The sequence below is a fragment of the Triplophysa dalaica genome, chromosome 10 (genome assembly GCF_015846415.1).
Source record: "Triplophysa dalaica isolate WHDGS20190420 chromosome 10, ASM1584641v1, whole genome shotgun sequence".
NCBI lineage: Eukaryota > Metazoa > Chordata > Actinopteri > Cypriniformes > Nemacheilidae > Triplophysa > Triplophysa dalaica.
The window spans coordinates 13,797,066-13,818,033 of record NC_079551.1 but is presented as its reverse complement, the minus strand read 5'-3'; the positions used below and the strand labels follow the sequence as shown (position 1 = coordinate 13,818,033).

At 36.8% G+C, this 20,968-nt stretch overlaps 2 protein-coding genes and 1 long non-coding RNA gene across 3 annotated transcripts; all 3 read right to left on the bottom strand.

The window, feature by feature from the left end:
- Positions 1-1,238: 1,238 nt before the first annotated feature.
- Positions 1,239-4,655, bottom strand: LOC130430545 (uncharacterized). Its single transcript, XM_056759680.1, has 8 exons — positions 4,564-4,655; positions 3,812-3,828; positions 3,415-3,688; positions 2,768-3,079; positions 2,368-2,640; positions 2,143-2,247; positions 1,810-1,860; positions 1,239-1,694 (listed from the first exon to the last, which is right to left on the bottom strand). The coding sequence occupies exons 1-8, from the start codon at positions 4,610-4,612 to the stop codon at positions 1,567-1,569; spliced, it is 1,209 nt and encodes a 402-aa protein (XP_056615658.1). The 5' UTR covers positions 4,613-4,655; the 3' UTR covers positions 1,239-1,566.
- Positions 4,656-12,721: 8,066 nt separating this feature from the next.
- On the bottom strand, positions 12,722-13,410 carry LOC130430360 (uncharacterized). The gene is made up of 2 exons (XR_008907773.1): positions 13,230-13,410; positions 12,722-13,033 (listed from the first exon to the last, which is right to left on the bottom strand). It is a non-coding gene; the product is annotated as an uncharacterized LOC130430360 (long non-coding RNA).
- LOC130430636 (natural killer cell receptor 2B4-like) lies at positions 13,410-20,304 on the bottom strand. The gene is made up of 5 exons (XM_056759794.1): positions 19,914-20,304; positions 17,359-17,682; positions 15,650-15,928; positions 14,193-14,312; positions 13,410-13,420 (listed from the first exon to the last, which is right to left on the bottom strand). The coding sequence occupies exons 1-5, from the start codon at positions 19,960-19,962 to the stop codon at positions 13,410-13,412; spliced, it is 783 nt and encodes a 260-aa protein (XP_056615772.1). The 5' UTR covers positions 19,963-20,304.
- Between the last annotated feature and the right edge of the window lie 664 nt (positions 20,305-20,968).

Below are 20,968 nucleotides of genomic sequence, written 5' to 3'. Positions count from 1 at the left end.
TTCTCTCAGCTTGCTTGTACATCATATGTTGTTAACCATAATTAATATTAAATACAAGTTAAAAAAGTTCTACTACATGTATTTAAGTTTATCATTTGAAATGTTTTAATAAGCTTTAAAAGTACTTACAAATATTTTTGTAATTATCATATTTTTAAGTAAACATCACTTGTCCATTTCTACAATGAAATGAAAGTAAGTGAAAACCTGTTGCATTGAGGCTTTACAAGAAGAGTTCCCTTGAAAATTATTTTAATAATAAAAATAATTGTAAGGATAACACAATTGTCTTATATAGTTTAAATAATATCATATAATTTGACTTTTAGATGGTGATGTACCTTTAATAGTACAGTGTTCACAATAGAGCTCATTCCAGTTCATCTCGTCCCCTAGAAGGTAGAGCACATGAATTTTGAGAGGGAAGTGATGTGAACAAGACACATATGGTTCCACCCAATGTCCCTTCCATGTTTGGTATTATGAGGAGAATGTTCAGCCAATCAATGCTTGAGTATAGACAACTTTGGAAGATGTTAACAACGATGGTCCAGAAGAACTTGTATTCTTCTGAATTTAAGATATAACCAACAAAACATTTTAAACAAATGTCTTTTAACGATTTAATTATAAAGATTATTTAATATAATAATTGAACCAAGCAAAATAAGTGAAACCGGAAGTGCTTCTGGATCATTGTTTAGATCATGTGGTTTACATAGGCCATTTCTTCAGGCATCTATCTTTCGTTTTATTGTCAGGCACAACAACACAGGTATTGAAGTGCAGGCCCTTTTTTTTTATTAAAAAAATTAATAAGCACAATTAACGAACTAAAACATTTATGGAGAAAAGTAACACTTCTGTTTCCAACAAAACGGTTGTCAGAAGATCCACAAAGTTCATGGCCAAACCTTTGGTAAATCGTGCCAATGCCAAAAGTCATGTGCCTGTTTCAATGATCTCATTAGTGTATTGTTCTCAGATGAGAACATGAACATTGCAGTCAAATGGTGTAAAATAAATCCTCAATATTAATTTAGAAATCAAGTCTCACAGATTTAGAGCATTAAAAGATTGTGCATTTTAAAAGAAATAAGACACACAGTGAACATTTATCTGTTCTGTACATTTGAGGTCAATTAATCTTTATAGCTTCATCAATGCAAGGTGATTCTTTGACAAACTGAAAATCAGCAACATTGAGTTCAAGCAAAATTGTCGTTCGTAACATTATACATGACTTTACTGTAAACATTAAAATCAATTGCACAATTGGTAGAATTAGAGAAACCATTTAAAGAAAATATCTTCCCAGCTTTGTAATGCCATTGAATAGTTTTTGAAGTGCATCCATTCATCATAAAAGTAATCCAGTAAAGCCCATCAAGGTCTGTTTAAAAATGGCGACTCGCTGAATCTCGTTGGTTCTCACATGTCTCATGACTAGTCATCATATCTGTGTCTCGTCATGATGGATATCATGACTTGAGACACAACAACCAATGAGATGTGACTCATTATCAGAAACTTCAGGATTCTATATGATTTGTGGTGTATGTAAGCTCATTGTTCAATATTATTTGCAGCAGTTTGGATTAAGGGGGTTTCCTGCGATTGTGATGATGAGGGTTGACCAATCAGAGGTACCCCTGAATTAGAAGTGTTGTCTGATGGATGATGTCCAGATGCCCCTGGTACATAAACACATCTTTCATTAAATGATCAGTCATGATAATGTCATCTGAAAACTTATTCAATGGTTTAAACTGTAGATGTAATCTAAAGAGCATATAAAGAATCAACTACCGGCGATTTGTGCAGGAGCAGCGTTGGCCTGAGCTTGACTTCCACTTGCACCTGTTGAACAGACACATTTAGTCTCATCATAATGACGCTGATATCTTAACATTGTCAGATAGACAGTGTTGTAATTTTAATTACTGTGCTATATCAGTCCACCTCCGTTCAAGTATCAAATATTTTAGATTTTATAAGTGAAGGGATAATAATAAATGTGTTTTTATTAGGGCTTTATGTTTGAAGGTGCTAAAATGGCACATCAAAAATCAAAATGATACTTTGGCAACTGTTTTTGTACAAAATATAGGCTACATATCAGATGTAGATAATAATACTTGCCCTCTTGACTTCGTCTGCTCCTCCATATTAAAAAAGCAATTATACTCGCCGCAAGAACCGAAACCAAAACACCAATAACTATATTTGTTATTTTCTGGCTGTTATCTGTAATGAACAGACAGAAGACAGTTATATGTAGCTAACTCCTGTACATGACTGTAAAGTGACCCAGAAAGCCCAAGAGAAAACATCTTACATAAACATTAACATCAACTGTTGTCATACCTTTACATAATACATTGATGTGGAGTAGTGTAGTTTTGTTGGTGAATGAATTGTTCACCACACAGCTGTATGTGTTTGTATCCTGATCTTCCACCTCCAGACACAGAAAGTTGCTTCTTTTGAGATCAGACACACTGATGCTGGAGTTTAATCTGCTTCCATTATACCAGGAGAGAGTCCCACCCGTCACATTCACTGAACACATCACGACACATTTTGATGATGAAGAACATCGTGTTGAGTTTTTGGTGATGACAGGCTTGGGCAGAGGATCTGAAAATGAGTGCCGTGTAATGAAATGGAATGTTTATTAAACATTAGTGTATTTATTATATGTACTGCATTGCTATCCTGCAAAATTGTTTATTCTTATTACATTGATTTGTTTATTTTAACCCACCGTAGACATTAACAAAATAGCTCTTTGTCAGGCATTTGTTAAGTGGTGCATTAGTGATCTTTAGTTTGTAGAGTCCAGAGTGAATTTTACTGAGGTTGGTGATGGTGAGAGATCCAGTCTTATTGTCCAGCTGCAGTCTGTTATTTAGTCCACAATTATCACAGTCACGGTATATGGGTAAGCTTTCACAGAGTTCAGCAATACAAGCATTTTTATGAATCCACTCTATGTGATCATAGAACAACACTTGAGTAAGGTTAGTGGGTAAAGTGACAGAATCGCCTTCACTCGTTGATACTGTTAAGTTTTCATCTGGTTGAAAAGAAACATCAAGAGATCATATTAAAGTTTCACAGGCAAACAAAAATGAATTATCTGAATTATAATAACAGTAGAGAAATCTGTAAAAAAAATGATGAGTATGCACTAGTTAAGTAACGAAATAAACAAACACTTTCAGTTTATATGTTTGTTTCAGGTTGGGGTTAAATCAAGTGTAAATATATTGAACCCAAAATATACACCTAAGAATTTATTGTGTCAGATTTTTTGGTGGCATATTGGAACCAGCGATAACCGAAGTGAACTCACAAAATGTCTGACAGTAGGTGACGTCACACAGCTCAGTAATATCACAGCTGTCTTACCTCTGCATGGCTGACAGATACGGGAAATGTTGAGATGTGCCGTCTGATTGAATCCTGAACTGGACACCACACAGCTGTAGTTGTTTTTATCCTGATAATCCACCACTAGATAAAGTTTGGTGTTGAGATCAGTGATCATGAGGCTTGAGTATAAAACACTTCCATTAATCCATAAGAGATTTGCCTGCGTCACAATCGGCACTAAACACAAAATGACGCATTGCTTTGGATCTGTAGATGATTGATAATCTCTGGTAACTTCAGGAGATGGAATCTGAAAACCATGAGAGAAACAAAAATGTAACAAACAGGACTAGCTGAGGCATAATGTGATAAAAAAGTAGAATGCAGTCTCTTGAAGTCCAGTATGATATGCAGAAGTATCGTCTGTACTCACTTCCTCAGAAGACATGCCTAGAACACAATAGAAAAACATAATGATTACCCTATTGAGACTGTTTGCTGGTCTATAGTGCTATAATCCCTAATGTAAAGTAAATATATACATTTATTTCATGCTACAGTACGTATATTGCATATCCATTTACGCTTTATGTACTTAATAAAAACACCATGAGATTGTACAGTTGTATACTTAGGTGGTAAAGACTTAAATCTGCTAAATTGGAACAAGTATTTTTATGCTTAATGTACTTTTATTGTGCAGAAGTAGTGCTGGGTTCCAACTAAAGATATACTGACGTATATTTGATTTAGCTAAAGTGGAACTATTGCAGGTATACTTCAGATGATAATAAAGATGGATATTATAAAAAAACATGCAATTCATATCAAAAGTGACAATATCACACATTTTAGGCTTAATTTTAAGAAATGTGCTTTGTGCACAAGTAATACTCCAAATAAAGTTGACTTATACAAGTATATCAGTAAGTGCTAAGAAATATGTCAGTAAATACATGCAAATATGTTAAAAGTGTACAATGAAATGTATTTTAATCTTTCGCTTGTTTACTGGGATAGCTGAAAGGAAATTCCCCCATCTCGCCTAGACCTGGCCATGCAATAAACCATTGTTCACACAAAGTTTCCAATTTGGTATTACAATAAACTTAACTAACATACAAGTGAAATAATACTAAAAAGTAAGTTTGGCTTTTGTGCTAAAAATGAAAAAGTTAAACTTACCGGGCAAGAGCCGAAGCAACCAGGGTAAAACAATCACAGAGCGAATCATATTCTTCTTCACCAGACGAACTTAATGCAGAAGTGCAAGTTAGATCATGTCTTTAAACCACAACAGAAACTATACAAGCATGAGAGCTGATATCTGATTCCTCGGGGTTGGGATTCTGTTATACTGTCAGCAGAACAAAAAATATCACAAATGTGAATAACTGTTGCTTTATGAAGTTAAATTTATAAAAATGACCAGATCATGTGAAGCGACCCCCCATTTAGCATGCATCATGGTAATAGTGTGATAACAGAAAGTTTGTACCCATGCTGAAATTTGAGCATAAGTAGGCCAATATGTTTTACGTTCAATTCACAGCAATGTCAGCTGACTTCAGTACATACTTGACATTAATGTCTTATGTCAGTTTCATGTCTTTTCAACATCAACTGCCCACTCCTTTAGACCGACTACTGATTTAAAATCATTCTCATGTCATTAGATCTTCCTTAATAATGACTCATCCAAACATATTTCATAAATTTTGTCTTCAGCTTTATTGGGAATTTTTGTGTGTCACTAATGACAAAAAATACATATAAAGGCACTTGAAGAACACTATCACCACCTTTATTTTGTGCATGCACCAACATAGCTCATTCTTCAAACAACACCGGATATTCATCTACTGAGGAAAACAAACTGACCTATATTTACACACTTTTGCGTTATGGTTTTTACCTGTGTTGCATTTCAAGAACAGACTTGCCCTGTGTACAGTAAATGTATGCATGTTTCAATGAGTTCAGAGTCAGACAAAACAACATGATGAATGCATGTGTGACCCTCCTTTGAAAACCTAGAATTTTCAAGAGTTGCTGTTTTGCTGTTTAGCCAAATATCGCATTTCTAGAAGAGTTGCCAGGAAGAAGCCTCTTGTCTCTGTAAAGGAAACAAGCTGAGCAGGAACAGAGGAACAGGAACAGCTGAGGTTTGAAAAGTTACAACTGAACTAAACATAAGACTTATGGAACAATGTCCTACAGACAGACAGGACAAAAAGTGAGATGTTTGGCAATAATGCACTGCACCACATTTGATAAAATACTAAACACATCAGCACAAAAACATGTTGATAACAAAAGTAAAGCAGGCTGGTGAAAATGTCTTGTTTTAACGCCACTGGATTTGGACACTTTGCAGACATCAAGTTGACCATGAACTTGTTTACTGGAGTATTCTAGTCAAATGTGTGCTCATCTGTCAACAGTTGGATGATTGAATGCAAAATACATATGAAAACATTACACACAAACTGTTCAAGAGAAATGAAAAGACCATGTATATTAACATTTCTAAAATAAAAAAATTTGTCCTAAAAATGTATACACTGAACCAATGAATCAAATGAGTCAAAAGCCATGCACATCTGAAAATACTAAAACACAAAATGCATAGGAGACAAAACATATCATCCCACCTGAATGGGGTGCAAAGTCTTGTTCTAGATGAGTGCATATTGTGCTAATAACGTTTTTCATAGCGCGTCTCGCATTATGTTTACGCAGTATGTACGTAGGCGGTCTTTCGTGCATTTGTATATTGAATATTTGTTGTTAAAGATGATGATGGTGTAGATCTCAGACCTTTTTATTTGGTCTGTTGTGCTGCAAAACCATTATTGGCCTCATCTTGACTTCCAGTGGCACCTGTTGAACACACATATAGTTTTCATTAGACCTTATACTGCCTGACTGACAGAGCTTCACTGAACTAGTGAATTCAGCTTCAGTTCTGCCAAGTAAAAAGCTAAAGACAAAATACGTCTCTAAAGAAAGTCTTATGTAACCCAGACTCAAATTAGCATAATTGCAGTCTATAACAGAGTTAATTTGTTCAAATTATTAAACATTTAAATCAGTATAATTACATATTAAATTAAATATGTATGTGATTGAACAGCAAATAAAACAACGCTTTGTGACAATGTAATATTTTATTATATTGTTTAAATGATAAAAAATTGTATTCATTTAGTTGGGATGTAAATTATTGCAGCAAATTGCAACGAATCAGAACTATGAATAGCACTGCAGATGTTAGGGATCCAATCGGAAAAGACTCAGGTAGCAGCGCTGACTCCGCCCCCCGGTGAGCAACGCAGATTGGAAAAAACAGCGATAGAATACAGATAGTGGAAGAGTGATTAAGAGTGATTAAGGTAATTAATTGTGAAATACCTGTAAGAAATCTAGAATTTAATAGACAATCAGTTTGTTACAACACTACACTGATTGGAGAAGTTAGTTAAGGTACTTACTTGCGTAGAGTTCCTGTTGATTCCGTCGATGATTGATTAAGGCCAAATTAACACTAATGAAACTAACGTGGTTCATCTGGTGAAACCTGGAAAGCGAGACAAACGAAAAAAAGCTGTTAATTCATAGAGGAATCGGCCAGTTTTGCATGTATGTGTTTTGAAGATGGAATTTCTAACGTGATTTCGTGTGGATGCATCGAGTCGTGTGACAACTGAAAAAATAGATGGCGAGCCACCCGTAAACCGAACTTGGATTAACTTTTCTCATCTTCCCGTGGATTTGTGTCATTTCTGCACCCCGTTCATTCTGTGGGAGTTCTTCTCTTTTTGAACTTGAGGATCAAGGTATTTTTTGTTTGGAACTGACACTTTCTGAGATAAAAAGGGAAAATTCACATTCTTTTGTGTGGTTTGGACTGAGATCTTTCTGTTATTATTACTGGGGTAACAAACGAGTATTGTACATTTATTTTGTTGGTTGATAATTTCTGTCATTTAATTTGGGTAATTGTTTTATTGTGTAACTCGTAATTGAGCTTTGTACAATTTATTTTCTTTAAAAAAAAAGCTTTGTTGATTCAAAATCTATTTTTTTATTTGGTTAATTATTTCGTTGACACTTTTACCTCTGATATAAACATTTGTGTGTGTCCACCTTTGTCTCCCTCGACTCCAGTTCTTCTGATTGGCCCATTGATCTGATTTATCACAAATTTTGCCAAGCAAGTGTTACACTTACATTTATTTATGCATTTGCTCTTTAATGCTTCAATACATTTAATCTTTATCGGAGTAAAAAGTTCGAAAATGTAGAGCACCAGCTACCACTCCACATAAAGCAATTTATATATACACATGGGTCAAATACAAGAAAGGTGGTACAGGCATCAAATGTATAAGTGTATAACAATAACACAACATTTTTCTGTTTCTGTACATAACCATGTGTTCTATTTGGGTTTTTGTTTTTCACGACAATGAAAAACTATCTCACATTTGGCCACAATTTACAAAAGACGACCACAAAAGTGTCATTCGGTGTAACCGTTATTTACATAAAAAATATTTTCCCGTTAATGAATTAAGCAATTTGATTTAAGGATCACTGTCTATTCCCCAAATATGAATATACTGTCATTTAAATTTTTTAACTTTATCAATATCCTCTTAAACACAATGGTTTACCCTTTTTTTGTCAGCTGGAAGCTTTTCATTTTTACATCAATATACATGTTATACAGAAGGTCCATGCTATGACACACTAAACAACATTCAGTCATTTTAGCAGGGAGGATTGGTATCAGCATTGCGACCATTATTGTGATGCTTTTGGTCAAATTACTTTTAATGATATTCCTAAAGAAACAAGGATTTGCACCCAAAGCACTTCCTCCTCTGATTCCTGAAATGCAGATTATATTCAATTATTGATAAAAAATATTACTTAACTGACATGTACTGTAAACATATGTGTGTGTTCATGTTTTTTATTATACAGTTGTGTTCAAAATTATTCAACCCCCAATGCTGTAAATGGTTTTAGGGAATTTAGTGTACATTTGTAATTGTATTCAGAATGACATCCTACAAGGACTTCTTAAAGAACCATATGCAACTAAAATGACATCAATTAGTTTTGTAATACAGTAGTAAATGTTTCTTTTGTGAACTCTTCATTGACATAATTATTCAACCCCTTAAAGACTACCACTCTGAAGAACAGAGGTTCAATGAAGTGTTTTCAATCAGGTATTGAAAACACCCCAGGGGGCAGCAATAAAGCCTAATAAGCACCAATTAGGCAGCTTTAAAATGACTGTGATACTCCGCTCCTTATAGACATTTACTGGTGTGGTTACAAACATGGTGAGGTCAAGAGAATGGTCCAGGAAGACAAGAGAACAGGTGATTACTCTTCACAGGAAGGGCAATGGCTATAAGAAGATTGCAAAGATGTTAAACATACCAAGAGACACCAAAGGAAGCATCATTCGCGAATTCAAGGCAAAGGGCACTGTTGAAACGCTACCTGGTCGTGGCAGAAAGATGATGCTGACTTCGACTGCTGTGCGCTACCTGAAGTGTAGAGTGGAGAAAAGTCCCCGTGTGACTGCTGAGGAACTGAGAAAAGATTTGTCAGATGTGGGTACTGAAGTTTCTGCTCAGACAATACGGCGCACCCTGCGTAATGAAGGCCTCCATGCCAGAACTCCCAGGCGCACCCCCTTGCTGTCCCCAAAGAATAAGAAGAGTCGACTGCAGTATGCCAAAAGTCATGTGGACAAACCACAGAAGTTTTGGGATAGTGTTCTGTGGACTGATGAAACAAAATTAGAACTGTTTGGGCCCATGGATCAACGCTATGTTTGGAGGAGGAAGAACAAGAAAAGAACACCTTGGCTACTGTGAAGCATGGCGGGGGGTCAATCATGCTTTGGGGCTGTTTTGCTTCTGCAGGTACTGGGAAGCTTCAGCGTGTGCAAGGTACCGTGAATTCTCTTCAGTACCAGGAGATATTGGATGACAATGTGATGCAGTCCGTCACAAACCTGAGGCTTGGAAGACGTTGGACCTTTCAACAGGACAATGATCCCAAGCATACCTCCAAGTCCACTAGAGCATGGTTGCAGATTAAAGGCTGGAACATTTTGAAGTGGCCATCGCAGTCACCAGACTTAAATCCGATTGAGAACCTCTGGTGGGACTTAAAGAAAGCAGTTGCAGTGCGCAAGCCTAAGAATGTGACTGAACTGGAGGCTTTTGCCCATGATGAATGGGCGAAGATACCCGTAGATCGCTGCAAGACACTTGTCAAGCTATGCTTCACGTTTAAAAGCTGTTATAACTGTAAAAGGATGTTTTACTAAGTACTAAGATTGAATGTCACTTGGGGGATGAATAAAACTGATAATGATGTGAGCTCAGAAAAGACATTTGTGGTTATTTCATTATAAATGTTATGTTATATTTGTCTGACCTACACGTGCCTCTTTGATTTAATTGTAAGCAGGATGACTGAATGATCATAATCAATGTCAAACCGACCAAAACAATCAATTTCAGTGGGGGTTGAATAATTTTGAACACAACTGTATTGGTTAGTTCAAAAACATACACGTGTAATTCATGCCAGAGGTGATACTTGCCTGTTCCAGATGATAACAACTTTTTCCACAAGACCACGGCGACAATGGCAACGCCAATACCAACCGCACCAATTACAGAGAAAACTATTTGTATTCGGTTCTGATCTACAATGAACAGACAGAAACATTATAAGTATTACTAGCTCCCGACAAACCTTTTTTTCACCCAAATTTAATCAAACTTAACAGCTACAAGAAACTAAATGAGACCGAATATTATAACAGTCCCATGACCAGGATTAGCTTACAGAGTCTATCACACAAACAGTGCTGTCAGGACAGACCCTGTAGTTCCATGAGAAGGGATCATGCCCTACTCCCTTCGAAGTGTAAAGCTCTTGATATGTAAACTCTGGAGGATATAACTTTTTGAAACAAGCAATAAAAACAACATTATTTTCTCTTTATTTGGGGCGACGTTTCGGTCGGAGGTGTCGCCTTCCCGAAGTGCCCTATGGAGGGCAATACTGTAAATACCATTTGGAACGTACAGAAGACATTTAAAAAACACTTACATGATAACTGCACATCTGGATCTTGTCAAAATATTCCTGCCAGAATAACGTTGACCATGAACCCTCGTTTAACCTAATTAAACAATCACATATTAAATTTGATATACCTGAATCTGGATGATGTGCAGATGAAGGAGTGGGTGGAGGAGTTGGCAGAGGAGCTGGAGAACAGAGAAAATATTCATGAGATTTGTAAACCACACCATATACAGCATACATCAAATAAAAGTCTGCAGTCAAAATAAAAGTCCGCATTTAAAATAAAAGTCCAGTTAAATTTGACATACTCACATGATTGATTAGTAAATGTCTGGCTCTGTCATTAGGAAACATGGCTTTTCCCATCACTACTATGCGGATGATACATGAGTCCACCTGTCTTTTTCAGCCTGACGATCTGACTGTTTCTGAATGCATTTCAGCAGGCCTAGCCGACATCTTACTCTGGATGAATGTCCATCACATGCAGCTGAACCTTGCAAAACAGAACTGCTTGTAATACCGGCCGACACAAAGACTCATCAGAACCTCTCCATTCAACTGGGCTCATCAACCATCACATCTTCCAGAACTGCCAGACACCAAGAAGAGGTGATTGATGATCAGCTTAACTTCACAGATCAAGTTGCCAGCACCACCTGGTCCTGTAGATTCATCCTCAACAATATCAGTAAAATTAGACCCTTCCTATCGGAGCATGCTACACAAGTCCTAGTCCAGGCTCTTGTCCTCTCCAGACTGGATAACTGCAATGCGCTACTGAGTGAACTTCCAGCTTGCACGACCAAACCTCTACAGATGATCCAGAATGCTGTGGCAAGAGTTATCTTTAATGAACCGAAGAGAGCACACGTCACTCCTCTATTCATTAAGCTACATTGGATCCCTATTGTCGCCCGCATCAAATTCAAGACTCTGCTCCTGGCCTACAAGACCACCACTGGTTCGGCACCACCTTATCTTCACTCGCTAATGCAGACATATGTACCCGCCAGATCCCTACGCTCTGCAAATGAACAATGTCTTGTGTTACCATCCCAAAAATGTCCTTATGCTCTCCCAATTGCTTCCATTGTTTACCCCACCTGTTAGTAGCTTTGGATAAAAGCGTCTGCAAAATGACTAAATGGAAATGGAAAAACATAATACATTTGGGCAGTAAAATTGGAAAACTCATAATCCAGAAAAACTAAACAGGAAAAAATGTAATTGCATGGGGCCCTTCATTAGTAAAAACAACAAAGAAGGTGAGAAATAAGCAGATAAGCAGGGTATTCATTTACTCACCAACAGAAATGTCGAATTTCTTGTACATAATTTTCCTGTTGCTGATGATCTGTACCTTATAAATTCCAGCATCAGTGACTGTAATGTTTGTGATGGTGAGACATCCAGTCTGGTTGTTCAGTTCTAGTCTTTTATCATTTTAAATGATTTTCAGGTTACAAATTTCAGCTACAAGAGTACCTTGAGGCACAAACTGCCACAATATCACATCATCTTTCTCTATTTCAGTAAGATCAGTGTGTAGTGCGACAAGTACACTTTTAAGTCCACTTTTGTTACACCAATGTACATAACAAAAATAACTTACCAATAGGAAAGATATAATCTTGGTAGCGGAGCATTATTCTCACAATGGGGGCTGTGACCACATGACTTTACATCACAATATATGCAAATTCCTAAGCGACCGTGAAAGTTTTCACCAGGAAAAATTAATAAAATGTTAACAAATAAGACATAATCAAATGGTTTCGTGATTATTTTAAATCTAATATTAAGGATAACAGAAAAAGAGAATAAAGCTGCTAGAATGGCCCAGCAAATCACCTGACTTGAATTCAATAGAAAATCTATAGAAAGAACTAAAGATCAGAATTCATAGAAGAGGCCCACCGAACCTTCAAGGTTTGAAGACTGTCTTGAAGCTGCCAACAAAGGCTTTTGTACAAAGTATTAAATACATTTCAGTAAGCGTGTTCAATACTTCCCCCCTGTCTCATTCTATTGTATTACATTCAACTTAATTTGTGAATTTATTTGTTTTGTTATCTTTACTTGTATGGATTATCTAGGATGTAATGATATCTGGTGAAAATTTCATGTCAACAGCACCTTGAGAAACATTATGTCACCGATCCTTCAGACTGTGGTTTGCAGATGCGGATGCGGATGCACACACAAATAGGTGAACACAAAGGTTTTAATCTTTCTTAAACACAACTTAAACACAACTAGAGCAGGATACATCAATAACTTAAAAGACATTAACAATGTGCCCCCCAGGGATGTGTGCTCTCCACACTGCTCTTCTCCATGTACACCAACGACTTCACATCTAGCAGAGGCTGTTCTTCTTTCGCCAGCTGAAGAGGTTCAACCTGCCACAGGAGCTGCTGTCATTGAATCCATTATTGTCTGGTTCGGCTCAGTTGCAAAAACAGACCTCCGAAGACTACACAAGATAAGGACTGCCGAGCGAATCACTGGCAGAGCCCTGCCAAATATACATATGTTGTTGATATAATATTCAGCTATCCATATTCCCCTGCATAACTTGTATATAACACAGTATAATTTGTATATAGCACATCTGTGCATACAATATACTGTCTATTGTCCTTATAGTCTAGTATTGTCCTTTTTGACAAATGTGTTATGTCTCTCACATATTTATTTTTACACTTTGTTACCTGTGATTTGTCACTTTTTTAACCTGTGTGTGCACTGGAAGCTTCTGTCACTAAGACAAAGTCCTCGTGTGTCCAAGCACAATTGGCAATAAAGCTCTTTCTGATTATTAATCTGAAACATCTAAACGTATTCTTTAGGGGAACGGTTTACTGACACTCGAGTAAACTATGTGGTCCTCTTCATCGCCTTTCTGTAAGAGATAGAAATTGAAACATGAGAAAATGATGCTGAGTTAATTGGAAAGCCGAGGTAATGTATCCTCCTAGACTTTCAAAAAGCATCTGGCCAGTTTTCTATAAAGGCCGGTCATAAATTGGAAAATCAAACAAGGTAGCAAATTTTTTTTCATATGCCAAATAAATTTGTGCAATTAAATACTTTTCGGTGTCCAAATACTAATTGGAGACAACTTATTATGAAAATAATAAATAAGCAGCATAAATGTCATAAAAATGAAGTAGACTGAAAATGTGTTCATACCAGTGACATAAAACATGGAGCTGATCTACAAACACATGACTGACACACAGAAATTCATAATCATACAGTATAAACACAGCCGACTACAGATAATTCAACCTTTAAGCTATGAAGCATGGATCTTGCAACAACATTTTGAGTTTGTTGCAATCCATGTCATTCTCACAGAAAATGAAGATGTGAAGCAGAAGCACAAAACAACAATGAAATCTCCTTCAGCTTTGCAAGGAAATTTGGATTTTGTCTCTAAGATTTATTTCTCGCTGCATTTTCTTACAGGCAGACAGAAATACACAGAGCACACAGCAATTCTAAACTCTCACCGAACTCTTTACTCGACGTGCTCAAAATGTCGTCTCAGCATAAAGCACCTCCTCATAAGTCTAAACTGTTTTAATAATAATCATCATAGTTTTTAAAATACAAAATTATTTGTTATATCAGTTGGTTTGAAAAAAGAGATGGTTGTAGGTAATACTTGCCTCGATTGTTTCCTGGACTACACTTGTGTCTGTTAAAGTATACAGCCACGGTAACAACAACTGCTGTCACAATAAGAATTGGCAAAGCAACAGCGATTCCTACTTGAAAATCTCTGCTTCCTGCAATGAACAACCGAAAACAATCAATTACTACTTCAGCGTTTGACTATAACGGATTCAGTACATCTGTATGATTTTCTTTATCCGTCATTTAAAGGGATGATATGACATGTCTAAAACAAATGTTATTGATTGTTATAGATGTAATGCAAGGTGTATACATGATTTAAATTTAAAAACGCTGTATTTTACACATACTGTGATTGTTTGTGTCTCCTCTTTGATCCGCCTCTCTGAAACGTGCAGATTTTTTACAAAGCTCATCGCTCTGAAAAGCTAGGTGTGCTATGATTGGCCAGTTAACCAGTGCATAGTTATTGGTCGAATACTGCAAGCGTGGGACTGAAATGTAGCACCTCTTACCATATTTGGAACATCAGGTTCCAAAGCAGTTGTACTGAAGGGTACGCCCACCTCACTTGCGAATACATTTGGACGGTCTTAAGCCACGGTGAGACTTCACTTTGAGCATGATTGTTCGCACGGTGGTCCAAAAATAGGCGGGCACAATCATTTTTATTTCTTTACCGATAGGTTACGCTGTAAAGTTTTGATCTTCTATTTGTCTCATTCACTCACGTGACTCGAATTCGCAGGTCAGAGTTCACCAAACTTGAGGTTTGCTACGCAGCAAAATATCGTCGGACAGGCTCGCGTTTCCGGTCTGTCGCATTCGCATGTGTATGAATGGAAATCAATGGAGACAAATGTGTCAAGTCAAGTGTTACAGACATGATTGATGTCTAGATGTTGTGTGTGGTTTGTGATGGGATTGTTGACCTCACATCTGTATGTGTTTGTATCCTGATATTCCACCTCCAGAGGTAGAGAGAGTCTGATTCATTAGTCAAATCATAACACAACCTTACGTAGTTTTGTGGGGGTGTGGTTACAAGAGGCGCTTCAGGCAGGTCTGGGTGATCATTCGCTTTTAGATAGAATGCATTTTTGTTCTGATACTTAAATTTTAGCAATTTTACATGTCTAATACATGCATGGGCAATTTATAACACACGAAAAGGCACAGAAAAACAAATTCATGCTATATGACCCCTTTAACATCATGTCTGTGTTCACATGCTGTAACATGAGTTAAAGATCCATGATGTAATATGGGGTCCTTTTGGTTTAAACTGGCCAAGATTAAGGTATTTTTATTGAAGAAATACTTGTTTGCTGACATAAAATATTTCTTATCCATTAGTCACAATGGATAAGAATGCCAATGAATTTAGGTTGGACAGAACAGCCTTTTTAAACATTTATATGGATTTTTATCTTTTTTTAAGTTGAAGAAATGAAACTGTGCATCTTTAAATATCGGGAAATTGTTTTACCTGAACATGACCTACAGATCTCAGTGATGTTGAGATGTTGTGTGTGGTTTGTGATGGTATTGTTGATGACACATCTGTATGTGTTTGTATCCTGATATTCCACCTCCAGAGGTAGAGAGAGTCTGATGTTGAGATCAGACACATTGATGCTGGACAATAAACTGTTTCCTTTGTACCAGGAGAGACTCACATGTGTCACATTCATCACCGAACACAACAACACACATTTTGAAGAACATTGAGAAGAGTTTCTGATGATGACAGGAGAGGACAGATGAGCTGAAAAAAGGTGACATTCATCATTTAAAATACAATGTTTATGTTGCTTAAGAACTCTCTAATTTCGTTAGAAAGACACATTTGAATGACACTGAAAATGTCTAATCAAGGTACTATATGACACTACAATACTAAAATAAAACTAAGTCCTACGATATGATCATAATTTGAGCAAAACATAATAACACAGGTGAAACTCGAATAATTAGAATATTTTCAAAAGATAATTGCAAAAGAAGTTGGATGTTCCCAAAGTGCTATATCAAAGCACATTAATAGAAAGTAATATGGAAGGGAAAAGTGTGGAGGAAAAAGGTGCACAAGCTGCAGGGATGACCCCAGCCTGGAGAGGATTGTCAGGAAAAGGCCATTCAATAGTGTTGGGGACTTTAACAAAGAGTGGACTGAGGTTGGAATCAGTGCATCAAGAGCCACCACACATAGACGGATCCTGGACATGGGCTTCAAATGTCGTATTCCTCTTGTCAAGACACTCCTGAACAACAAACAACGTCAGAATCTTCTTACCTGGGCTAAAGAAAAACACACCTGGCTCGAAGTCCAGTGTGAAGTTTCCACAGTCTGTGTTGATTTGGGGAGCCATGTCATCTGCTGGTGTTGGTCCACTGTGCTTCATTAAGTCCAGGGTCAACGCAGCCGTCTACCAGGAGATTTTGGAGTACTTCATGCTTCCTTCCGCAGAACAGCTCTATGGGGCTGCTGACTTCATTTTCTGCCAATAGCACCAAAACCTGGTTCAATGACGTGGGATTACTCTGCTTGATTGGCCAGCAAACTCGCCTGACCTGAACCCCATTGAGAATCTATGGGGCATTGCCAAGAGAAAGATGAGAGACATGAGACCGAACAATGCAGAAGAGCTGAAGGGCCGCTATTGAAGCATCCTGGTCTTCCATAACACCTCACCAGTGCGATGGGCTGATAGCTTGCATGCCACGCCGCATTGAGGCAGTAATTTCTGCAAAAGGGGCCCAAACCATGTACTGAGTACATATGCATGCTTATACGTTTCAGAGGTCCGAATATGTTCTATGTACAATCCTTGTTTTATTGATTGCATGTAATATTCTATTTTTCTGAGATTGTGGATTTTGGGTTTTCATGAGCCGTAAACCATAATCATCAACTATGACAAATCGTCATCTTGCTTTGCATGAGTCTATCTCATATATTAGTTTCACCTTTTAAGTTGCATTAGTGAAATAAATGAACTTTTGCACGCAATTCTAATTATTTGAGATTCACCTGTACAGCTACAGTAAATACACTGTGTGTTTTGAAAGAAGGACATAACCATCTCTATTGTCTGTTTACCAGTAAATAGAAATTGTCAACTTATAATTTGTCACTTCTCATTAAGACCTAAAATGCACATAAAGACATAGCAAGACTTTTTTTACTTTACTTACCACAGACAATAACATTGAATCTCTTGTAAAAGGTTCCTATGTTACTGATAATCTGTAGTTTATAAACACCAGAGTCTGTGATTCTGATGTTTGTGATGGTGAGAGATCCAGTCTGATTGTTCAGCTTCAGTCTGTCTCCAAATTTCTCATTACTGTCATACATATCAATGTGATGCATATATATTTCAGCTATATGAATCTCTTGGGGTCCAAGCATCCACAATATCTGACCTTTTGTCTGTATGTGAGTGAGATTAGTGTGAAGAGTGACAGAATCTCCCTCCATCACTGACTTGACTTCATCTGTATCGACAGCAATCAAACCTGAAACAAAGAGATACTTGCTTGAAATTAATTTCTGCTAAAACATTACGTTTTATATACCGATCCACTCACAAATCTTGGCTGAACTAGTAGACCATCCAGGTATTTGTCGTTATTTACATTACATTTAGCAGATGCTTTTATCTAAAGTGACTTTCAAAGAGTTAAGGGAGCAATAAGTGATATGCCATACACAGAGGTGTAAAAATTACCCAAAAACATTACTCGAATGAAAGTACAAGTACGGAGTGAAAATTTTACTCAAGTAAAAGTACAAATATCTGATCAGAAACATACTTGAGAAGAGGTGAAAAAGCACCACATTAAAATTTTACTTGAGTAAAAGTAAATGTAATGATATAACTATAGAAATTCTTGTTCAAAGATTTCATCTTTCAATATATGAAATCAACCTCTTATTTTACTTCAGCAGAAGCTGATTTTCAAAATAGGCAGATATCAAGATAGGCAGATATTTCCGCGGTGAGTGGGAGACAAAGAACACACTTCATCTTCTACGAATCCTTATTCATTCCACTACAACAGTGGTTCTCAGCGTCCGCGAGATCCATTTTTCTGCCGAGTTTAGCCCCAACAGGAACATGGATCTCGCGGGCAAGAGTTGAGAACCACTGCAATATAAGAAGGCCACCGGTTGCTCTTGATCCTGTGGCGGGTTTTGAGCTGTATTAGCAGATGGGTCGTGTTCCTCTATTTTCTTCCACTGATTATTTCTATCAGGTCCAGGTCAAGCAAGGTGTTGTGCATCGTTGTAATTGATGTGACATGACGTCACTTCAAAAGGACCAATAAACATGTCTGGCCAATTTCATTGAACGTTTAATGAATCTCATTGGCTGATTAAATAACATTTATATTAAACTGGGTATCAGTGCAATTTAGTTGGTTCATTAAGGGAAGATAGAGGAAAGTGAGACTCCAAAAATAAGTACATTTTAAGGATAAATCAAATTGTATTGAGTAAAAAGTAATTTTTTTTCTTTAAAAATGTAATAAAGTAAAAGTACAAGTATTTGTCTTAAAATGTACTTAAGTAAAGATCCCCCAAAATAATACTCGAGTAATTTTACTTGATTACACATACTTTTCACCTCTGGTCATATAAGAGCAATAATGCAATAGGTGCCAAAATTACTGATTACAACAAAAGCTAGACCACTAAATTTGGAGAGAAAGAGTATTGACAGAAGAGATGGGTTTTAAGTAGATATTTACATGTTGTGAGAGATGTGGTTGACCGGACCGAGTTAGGAACAATGTTCCACCAGAAAGGATTTTTTTTACTGCCCTTATGGGAAGACAATACAAGATGCCGCTGATTTTAAACTCACACGATGCAGTAGGGTACTAACGTTACTGTCACACAAATGTGATGTATTAAGGGTTTATATTTACTCCTAAAGTAATGACAATTTTAGAACTTCGGGCAGAGTTTTGGTCGTCCGTGACACTTCTTTGTGAAACTTTGTTTTTAGTATAAGTTTAGAACAGACAGGCCATCGGTGTCTTTATCTTTACTTGTGTTAAATACAACAAACACAGTAAAACTGTTCCTTTACGATTTAATTGCTGAAAACGTCTTTCCTTTTAAATGTCATTGCAAATGCTGCTCTATGAAGGTTCGCACATGATCAAAGGGACGCAAAGCACATCTTGCCAGCTTGCTCATGCAATATGTCATTAATATATCAATAAGCCTTAAAACACCACTTCTTGAAAGTTTCCGTTTCTAATTCGTACTTTAATGACTTCAACAATCGTGTCGTATCTGTATGGTATAGTTGTGATGTGAACTTTCTATTTTCGTTTTTTAGGACAATTATTTTCGTTTATCACCCTTAAAGCTTATATATAAGCTGCGGTACTGGGAAATTGGTATGACTGTCTGGAATGTCAAAATGGCGGTCAGTCATGGGGGCACATAATATATGCGTTATGATTGGTCAGATCGCCTGTCAAACAAACTGCTTGCGAAGGGCCAATTAGATTGATAGGGTTATTTTCAACAAAACCACATTTAGAGCGTGAACGTTTAAATATAATTAGCCTATTTCATGGTTAACACAAAGGAAATATTCGTTAAACATCAGAACTACCACATGTGTAGTAGGCTTTTCTTGTTTGAATAAAATGACTTTAATTACTGGTCTTTCATATAAACATTCTGAGAAATATTAAGACATTTTCGTAAAATTAAGTCAGCCACCTACCACGTGCAATCCACAGGCACAGACAAAAGGAAACAGATTTATTAATCATAATCCAAGTTCTTCAGATGGTTTGTGATCATCAAACTCCACATTTTGTGCAAAGTGAGCAGGAATTATTTGATCAAGTCCGAAATGTATTATGTATGTCCATTTCTTTTTCGAAACGTAATTATTCTCAAATACATAGTTCCCGAAAGCTAAAAGAGGAAACACCACCACAAGTTTTCAACACAATATGCAGCTGTACGGAGGTAGCCGATACTTGTCCCAATTTGCTAGAAACAGTGCACACGGTTCGCCGTATTGTGTCATTAATAGCATTTCGGCAGATTATTGATTAAAATACAGCGAATAGTCCATAAAGTGAAAATGCATTAGAACACACCTAGTGTATGAGCCATGTGATGAGGTTTTTGTCATGTGATGAAGGAAAAGGGGAGTGTCATTGATTATGTAATGTTTAAACACCTGTGTTGGCATGTGTTTTGGTAGAAAAGATGGGTGTGAGCGCGGAAGGAAATACTTTTTGTTGACTGTAAATTTTACGTAGCAACCTTTGTTCACAAGGATTAATAAATAAATTAGAGGCTAGAGTTAAGATGATTGCCGAGTGAAGAAGTTCCTAACTCAGCTCCGGCTTTGGTTATATTAGTGCCGCTACACCTAGGCTTCTGCGACTTCCCCTCCATATGATTACATATGGTCCTGTTGAAATGTTAATAAATCTTGCCTGATGGTTCAGGGATAAGTAAACAACTCTGTTTTAAAACCTTTTTGTTATAGTGCACACTTTGTCAGGACTGTCTGTAGATCAACAGTTTCTCTTTAAGCAGTATACTGATTTACGTTCATGTTATAAATTTGTGGCCAGGCCTCTTCATATGCGACTATATACTTTGATTTTTGAAAATCATGGTTTTCAGAACCATAGTTATTTTGTGGTAACCATGTTTTTACTACAGTAACCATGTTTTGGGGTTTTTTACAACCTTAAACTTTGGTTTTAAATGTTCTTTGACACACAAAAAAAACATTTTAGTCTAGTTAATGAATGG